The sequence below is a fragment of the Xiphophorus maculatus genome, chromosome 4, assembly GCF_002775205.1.
Source record: "Xiphophorus maculatus strain JP 163 A chromosome 4, X_maculatus-5.0-male, whole genome shotgun sequence".
NCBI lineage: Eukaryota > Metazoa > Chordata > Actinopteri > Cyprinodontiformes > Poeciliidae > Xiphophorus > Xiphophorus maculatus.
In genome coordinates, this window is record NC_036446.1 from 481463 (window position 1) to 490000 (window position 8538).

Consider the following 8538-nt stretch of genomic DNA (forward strand, 5'->3'; position numbering starts at 1 on the left):
TCTTAATCCTGGTTTTGTCTTGTTTTAATCTTGGTTATATTCTAAGATTTTTCTGTTTTCAGTTCTGCTCTATTTAAATAACATCTAATAATTTTATCCTGATGGTTTTAAATCGTCGTTTTCTCAGGTTTAATCTGTTTAATTTTATTCTCCTAATTCTGGATTGCTGTTTTACCTGAAAATTCTCCTGGTTTTATTCCCAGTTGGCCTCAGGTAGCAGGCTAAAGTCAAAGGTTATGACACATAAAGACTCTTCTCTCTAGAAACAAGATGGCCGCCGGACGGAGGTTAGCAGAGCCGAGGCTTCTGGGAAAAAGTCCTCTGAAGGGAGGGAAGCAGAACCACTGTGAGCAGGGCGGTGGAGGAGTGGTGATGCGGGATTTGATCTGATCTGTTTGCAACAGAAGATAAAAACCTTCAGAATGAGACAGGTGAGCTTCAGGTGTTTCTGCAGGAAGTGGGCGGAGCCTAGCGGCTCAGAAACAGGAAAAGGAATTTCACCAGAACTAATCAGATGCTTCAGAACCTCTGATGTCACATCAGCAAAACAAGAAAACAATGTAGAAAAATCAAATCAAGCAGTTAAAGTCATCTGATAATTATTGTTTTTATTTTTTTGGAGGTGATTTTATATGTTTATTTAAAAATAAATGTTTTAACAGAAAGTGAAAACTGGATTCGGCTCTTTACGCCACCTTTAGTTTAATAAAAGGAATTAAAGCTGATTTGTCTGCAACAAACTCTGTTTTTCAGTGAACGTCTCTGGAAAAACCTGTTTCTGTTTATTATAATAGATTAGTTATTAAAAATGAAAATTTTTCATTTCTAACTAATGATGTGGGAAATAATTTCACCTGATGAGTAAACACACAGTTCTGGAGCACAAATGGCCCCCGGGCCACAGCTTGGGCCTCATCAGGACGATCAGTGATCAATAATCTGGATTATCGTTAATCTGGGGATTCCAGCACAGAAACAGGAAGATGAGATGAAACAAGCTGCTTTATTACAATGCTGCAGGTTTTTGGTATTTCATATTCATTCATATATTTATTTATATAGAGAATTATTTTACATTTGGGTCAGGAAGGTTCGAACAAAGTGCTGCTTCCTCGGTTCCGAACGGACGGAGCGGGTCTAAGGTCACGATCGGAAGGCACTGAGTGAGGATGACTCACTGGAGGAGAGGAAGAGCCGCCCAGTTCACAGTTAGAGCAGAACGTTCTATTCAGTCCGGATCGGTACCGGGTCAGTACCGTCATGTCTGGGACAAGGTGCATGAGAGCGCAGGTTCGGGTCCAGTCTGAGGGGGTTCGGCGGAGTCAGAACCAGTCTCCTCACAGTTCTGGTGCAGCTGACTGCATGGAGATGGTTAACCTGGACCGGGCTCGGTTCGGTTCTGGAGGGATAAGGCACAGGAGGAGCAGAGCTGCAGGTTCAGTTTTAAACCGTGAGAAAGGCACAAATGCCGGGCGGAACCGCCAGGGTGAGTCCGGTTCGGTCCAGCTCAGGCAGTGGGATAGTGGTCCAGTAACAGGTTCGGGTCCGGTTCGGTGAGAAACACGTCCGGAATCGAACCAAAGCTGCTTCCAGTCTGCTCAGTTTGTGCGCTTTGGTTCGTTTTTTAGCTGCTGGAGGAGAACCGGCCCAGATGTTCCGGATGTCCCGGTGAAGCTCAGCTGCCAGGTAATCCATCGGGTTCCGGTCCAGTTCGGGTCCAGTTCCAGGCCCGCGCCCCTCAGCTGCCCAGCGGCTTGAAGGATCCGTCGGGCAGCTGCCGGAAGATTCCCCGCAGCGTGTCCAGCTCCCGGGTCAGATGCTCCACGCGGCGCCGCAGCCGCTCGTTGTCGGCCGACAGCTCCACCACCTTCTGCTGCGTCTCCAGGTTGCGCATCTTCGCCTTGTCGCGGCTCTTGCGCACCGCCACGTTGTTGCGCTCGCGCCGCAGCCGGTACTCCGGGCTGCTCTTGTCGACGTGCTTCTTGGACTTGGCGCCCCCCCGCTGGTGCTCCAGCAGCTTCAGGCCGCCCTGCTGCGGGTGCTGGTGCGGGTGGTGCGGGCTGGGCACCGGGGTCGGCGGCGGGGTCGGGTGTCCCGGCTGGAGGTGCATGGTGGTCTGCGCGCAGTGCGCGATCTGATACTGCAGGTGCGGCATCTGCTGCTGCTGCGGCGGCGGCGGCTGCTGGTGATGGTGCTGGGAGTACTGGGAGTGCGGGTGGGGATGCGGGTGGTGGTAGGAGGGCGGCAGGCTGAGGTTCAGGTCCTCGTCGTCCCGCGGCTCTTGCTTGATGGCCACCGGGCGGATGCGCGGCGGGTTGTGCTCGTAGAAGGGCTCCATCTTGGAGTCCATGTAGCCGGACATGTAGAGCTGCTGCGGGGCCGCGGAGTCGAAGTCCCCGCTCATCATCTTCAGCTTGTCCTGCCGCGCGCCGTGGTGGAACAGGTCGGCCAGGAAGTCGTCGTTGAACGCCGACGGGTCGATGTAGGCGCTCAGGTCGATGGAGGTCTCGTTGTCTCCGATGTCCCCGCCGAGGTCCGCCGGGTCTCTGTAACCGGAGGGGGGCTGCTGGCCGTGGGTCAGGCTGCTCATCAGGGGCCGCGGCGCCGCCTCGTACAGGTTGGAGAGCTCCATGGAGAACCTAAAGCCCGGCATGCATGGCGAGGCGCTCCGCGAATCCAGGGTGAGGCACAGCGGGCCGCGCAGGTGACGAGCTCAGGTGAGACCAGCTGGCGGGACGCTGAGCGGGACGAGGCTCTGCGTGGCGTGGAGAGGAGCTGCGTGAAGCTGCGGGCTGCGGGGCCGATTCCTGCTGCTCAGTAACCTCTGAGCTGTCAGAGCCTGGCTTTATAGGAGGAGGGAGTGGGCGGGGCGGAGCGCGCGTGCACACACACACACCCCACGGACACTCTAACTCTCCTCTGCGCTTGAACCATTAATCTCCAGACCCGCTCCAGCAGAGACCCGGAGCCAGAACCGAACCCGTTCAGACAGAGAGACTCATCTGCAGCACAGAAATGTTCTACAGTTTGGCGTTTTCTCTCCGAACTTTCTGCAGGTTCGGATCGTCTCCAGCCGTTTGGGTCCAACTGTGAAAGTTTCTCCTGTAAAAGTGAAGTCATGAATCTGAAGGCAGAGACGGCAGAGTCTGATGCTCCGGACTGCAGCGCCCTCTATCGGCGGTAGGCCGCGCAGATGGTTTTTCACAGCATAACTTTCAAACAAGCAGGAGTTTGGCAAACGTTTATCTGAGAAATCCAGAACCGGTACCAGAAGCTCGGACCAACCCGACCCGTTCGAGTCCAAACAGCATGAAGCGACTTCGTTTCACAGAGACCTTTTTTAAAATGACGTTTCTGGACTCTTAACCCTCTACGAGTTCTGCTCTGTGAAGTCCAGACGGTTCGGTACCTTAAGAACCATTTACTCAACTTTCTGCATCCACAAAACACTTGCTGAGGTCGGAGGTCAAGGTCGGACGTTGAGGTTATCTAAGCTTGTCGTATTGATTTCTTCTCCCAGTCTGACTGCAGCGTTTCCAGAATCTGGTCAAACCGGCGCTGTGTTTGAAAAGCATCATAAACTTTGTCTCTAATCTCAGTCCAGCATTTTAAACTATTTCTCATCACAGATTTTCCTCCATCAGATTTTTGGCACCGTTTCAACCAGCTCCCAGTTTTCCCAGTTACCTCTCCAGGTGAACCTCAGGGTTTTGCTTTTGGTCCTTGACTGTTTCCATCTTCTTCCACTTTGTGTCATATTCAGAAAGTTTGGTGTTAATTTTTTCCGCTATGCAGATGACTCCCTGCTCCGCTGCACCGTCCTTCCTCTCTGCCTTATCGGCACCAGGTCTGTCATCAACTGCCTCCACCCGTCTCTTACTCACATCAGTGCAGCAATTCTTATCAATGCACTTTCCACCAACACACACACACACACACACACACACACATCCTAATGTGGAGTGGCTCATTAAGCTGCCACTCATGGTTGTAACAGGAAACCTCCAGGTGTCTCCGTCTGGACTGGTAAGTTAGCGAATGCTAATCAGTTTATCATGCTAACGTTTAATCAGACGCTCTGCGTTTATCTGCAGGTGAGAAGATTCCCTGGAACCTGATGGAGCCTCCATCCTGCTCCGTCCTGCTCCGTCCTGCTCCATCCGTCTGTTATGTAGTTTCTCACCGTAAAGTCCAGACTTTTCTCTCTGTGAGGTTTTGCAAAAATGTAAACTATTAAAATAATTAGTTCATCAGTCAGACAGATTCATCTCCAGCAGTTTCAATTCTACTCGGTTTATTTCTACAATGCTAACTGTCGTCTCAAGACATTTTATAAAAAGTCATTTCAAGTCACTGACTCGTATATTACAGGTGATCTGAGTCAACAGGGCATTAAGCTCTGTTTATTATTTGAATTCATTTAAAAAGTTTTTATATATAAAAAGGGAGAAAACAAATAGTTAACAGTGGAAACAATAATGCAAATTGGAGAGCAGTAGGAGAAGGAAGAGAGGAAAAGAGGTCAGTTTGTTCTCCAACCGGTAGCATAATAACCACAGAAATAGCTCAGGATAACCCCAGACAGAGGACAGTCTGTAGTCTAGTTATCACTGCTGGTTATCTGGTTATATCTGCTGGTTAGCTTTTTATCTCTACTAGTTATTTGGATATATCTGCTGGTTAACTCTGCTAGTTATCTGGTTATGTTTACTAGTTATTTGGTTATTTTTACTGGTTATCTGGTTATCTTTGCTGGTTAGCTTTTTATCTCTACTAGTTATTGGGTTATCTCTACTAGTTATCTGGTTATGTTTACTAGTTATTTGGTTATCTCTACTGGTTAGCTTTTTATGTTTACTAGTTAGTTGGTTATAACTGCTGGTTATATTTGCTAGTTATTTGTTTATCTCTACTAGTTATCTGTTTATCTCTGCTGGTTAGATTTTATGTTTACTAATTATTTGGTTATCTCTGCTAGTTATCTGGTTATATCTGCTGGTTAGCTGGTTATCTCAGTGAAATCATCCCGTTAGTTTGTTTCGAAGTTCTTTCCTGGTCAACTTCTGTCTGGTCAGAATTTCAGAGCAGAGAGTTTGGTGCCGTCCAGGTTTTAATCTCCTGTAATCTTCCAACGGATCGGATTCATCAGAGATAAAGCCAAGGATCCTGAACTATAGAAACATCAGAACCGGGTCAGCAGAACAGAACTGGGCTGCTGGAGGTCCGGTCCAACTCGCCCATTGTCAGTGGGGATTTTCTGATGACTGGTCCAACGGGTTCATTGGGTCCAAAGCCTGCGGTGCCGTCTACCAGGACGTTTTACAACAACCTGGACTTCCTGAACACCTGGTCAGAACCACATCTGGTCTACAGTTCACCTCTCTGGATTTAAATCGGCTTAAATCTGAAATTTTCAGACAAACTGGATCTTGTTTATTTTTTTACCTGAAGTCAGAATCAAGAGAAAAAACTGAACCAGTGAAAGGATCTATGTAATGAGTACATTACAATACTGAGTTTCAATTTTTGAATTATTAAATTATACAAATAAATGAACTTCATGACGAAGTAATGATAACTCTATTCACGTCACTAATGAAGATTTATTCATTAAGTCCAATTTAAATTTAAATTAATTGTAGTCTATTTGTGTCCATAGAGTTACGTTCAGGTTCCCTTTCTGTTCAGGCTAAATCTGTATAATAACTGAGTTTCGTATGAAGAAATGAAATAAACATAATACTCTTAACTTATTGAGATGCAGCAGTTTGATAACGCTCCTAAAGAAAATCCGGTGGCTCTGATGCTCCTGTGGTGGATTCAGTCTGATTATATAAATATAAGATAATATTTTGATTCCTGAACGGGGAAAATAGTCCAAACACAACACACAACAAAAATAAAAAATATAATAATAAAATAATCATAAACATACAACTATGAATAACAGCAGTAACTGTCACGTATCACTCAGTATGTTGCTAAAAATATATTCAACCTTTAAAACCCACAAGTATATAGAATATGTGTATTATGAAGTCATTATAAATACATTTATACATATTTATATATTAGATTTTTCATAAGGAACCAGTTTCAGGAAGCCAGGATCAAATGAAGTCATACATGTCTGAACTCATCTGACCAACCTCACGTTACATAAACAAAACCAACAGAAAGGCCGCTTGCTATTGGTCCGTCCATATGTCACTCCAGCAAGGAATTGCATCACTCTTGTAAATGCTGAACTCTGATTGGCCCAAACCTCTTTACGCCGCCGCCTCCTAGCCCCTGATTGGCTGATTCCAAACATTGCCGAACATGGTAAAGGGAGATTTCGCAATCGGCTGCTGTCCATGTTCCAAACAAAAACAGTGAGAGCGGCCGGAGACGGAATTAAAGTGGCACTTTCTACCCCATATCGGTCAGGATAGACTACAGGTTAACCACGCGGCCTCCTGGTGAAGGTAAACTTTGACTTTTTGGCTTAGAAACACAGATTTATCCTCGAGGAGCGTTAGCAGCGGGTGCTATCAGGCTAACGGCTAACTGGTTCGGTTAAATTCCGACAAAATAACCCGTTTCGACCCGGTTCGGGTCTGAAACCGCGTCTAGCGACCAGCAGGCGGTACTTTGAGCTCAGGGTGTCTGTAGATCAGGGAGGAAACGAGCTGATATATTGAACTAAAAGTTATATCGGTTTCGGGAAATGATCTGTTTAATCGACGTCGTTCGGCCCAGTTTTCCCGTTCTGATTGGCTTTATGTAAGGATGTTGGGACTCGGTTCGGTTTTGAAAAGTGAGGTTTGTGCTGAGACCCGCATGACTCGGAGTTCCCCTCAGTGATGATGCAACAGCAGGCAACAGCCGCTGTTTCACCCGGAGCGAGTTCTGCTACACACAGGGCAGCCGCTCCATAGCAACGCGCCGACCAATCACAACGCGGTGACTGCTTCACAGCGTAGAGTGACGTAATCAGGAATGACGGCGATCACTGGATGTTTAGAACAGGGGTGTCAAACTCAATTTCACAAAGGGCCACTTCAGCATATTGGCCACCCTCAATGGGCCACATTGACGGTATAAATCAGGAATGCCCAAGTGCAGTCCTCCAGACTGCAACTTTTAGATGCGTCCCTGCTAAAACATTCCCCAGACAAAAAGTTGACTTCCCTCATTAGCAGCAACTCAGTTCTGTAGAGGCCTATGAATGAGTCAATGATCCAGGTGTGTTAGAGAAGGAAGGCATCTAAAGTTGCAGAGTGATGGGTCTGGAAAACTAGACTTGGGCAACCCTAGCATAAATGTATGAAAATACAATGTTAAAAATAAATTAAACAACACCTCATATTGTTAAATAACTGATTTTATGTATTCAAGTTTTAAATATTACATTTGAGTTTGCATGGATGTAAAATTACTGCTCAGTTTAAAAATTACAACATTTTTAAACTGAGCAGTTTAAAAATATGCTCAGTATTTTTAAACTGCTCAGCTAAACTTCGCACTTTAGCTTGTTAGCTTGTCGATGTTTCAGTTTTATTCGCTGGGAAAATTAATAATCAGCTTGAGGTGACTCTGCTGCACTCTAGTGGCGAGAAGCCGTAATGTTGGCTGGTAACAATCGGAAGGTATTATGGGAGATGTAGTTTCTAGTCAATTCGTGCTCAAATCCTATTTTAAGTCAATCAACGGGGCTGTAAAACGGTGGTGGGGGAGAGGGCCACATAAAATGACGTAGCGGGCCACATGTGGCCCGCGGGCCTTGAGTTTGACACATGTGGTTTAGAACATCCAGATATTATCATTAAATGATATTAGTTCTGAATTAATGTTGTTATAGTTTTTATATTTGATTATTCTGAATAGTAAAGAACACAATCAATATTATCCTATAATAGTTTAGTTCTTCCAAATGGAAATGAAATGTTGTCATAACTCATCATTGAAAGACAGATGTTGATGGAAGGATCTCCAGGAGCAGTCAGTGTTGCAGCGAATCTGAAGAGGGCTCTGTTGCTTTATGACAGTCTCAGTTCAGGGATTAACTGAGCTTCATGATCCAAAAACCAGGGCAACTGAAGAAGCAATCAGAACCAGGAGAGGTGCTCCAACATGCTGCCACCAGGGCGGCGCTGTTCTACAATTATTATATTATGGTTATTGTTGTGTTGTCCTGCAGACCCGTCCTGCGGTTCTGACCCGTCCGGCTCCGGTCAGACCTGAGCTCCTGCAGGCAACACATCCAAATGAGCCGGCCGCCACAGCCGAAACTCATCACAGCAGAGCACAACGGCGTGAGCGTCATCCAGAGCCAGGCGCACGCCGCCGCAGCGTCCAACGCAGCGTCCCTCGCCGGACTGCAGCAGGTCCCCCAACTCGTCCCCGCCGACCCGTCCGCCTCCGGAGGAAAGGCGGCGCCGCCCAGCAAGATGAAGAAGCCCAGCGTAGACAAGGACAGCGAGGAGTACCGGCAGCGGCGCGAGCGCAACAACCTGGCGGTGAAGAAGAGCCGCATGCGCAGCAAGCAGAAGGCCA

The 8538-nt window shown here is 47.0% G+C and overlaps 2 protein-coding genes across 2 annotated transcripts in view; one reads left to right on the forward strand and one right to left on the reverse strand.

Moving 5' to 3' along the window:
- Nucleotides 1-984: 984 nt before the first annotated feature.
- On the reverse strand, nt 985-2751 carry cebpa (CCAAT/enhancer binding protein alpha). Its single transcript, XM_005812198.3, has one exon. It carries the CDS (start codon nt 2651-2653, stop codon nt 1739-1741), a length of 915 nt encoding a protein of 304 aa, XP_005812255.2. The 5' UTR covers nt 2654-2751; the 3' UTR covers nt 985-1738.
- A 3550-nt stretch (nt 2752-6301) lies between these two features.
- The window catches only part of cebpg (CCAAT/enhancer binding protein gamma), a 3336-nt gene continuing 1099 nt past the window's right edge, over nt 6302-8538 (forward strand). Inside the window, exons 1-2 of the mRNA XM_014473760.2 lie at nt 6302-6467; nt 8183-8538. The exon at nt 8183-8538 is cut by the window's right edge and continues 1099 nt beyond it. Of these exons, the coding sequence (XP_014329246.1) occupies nt 8250-8538 (289 nt within the window). The 5' untranslated portion in view covers nt 6302-6467; nt 8183-8249. The remainder of the gene's footprint in view (nt 6468-8182) is intronic.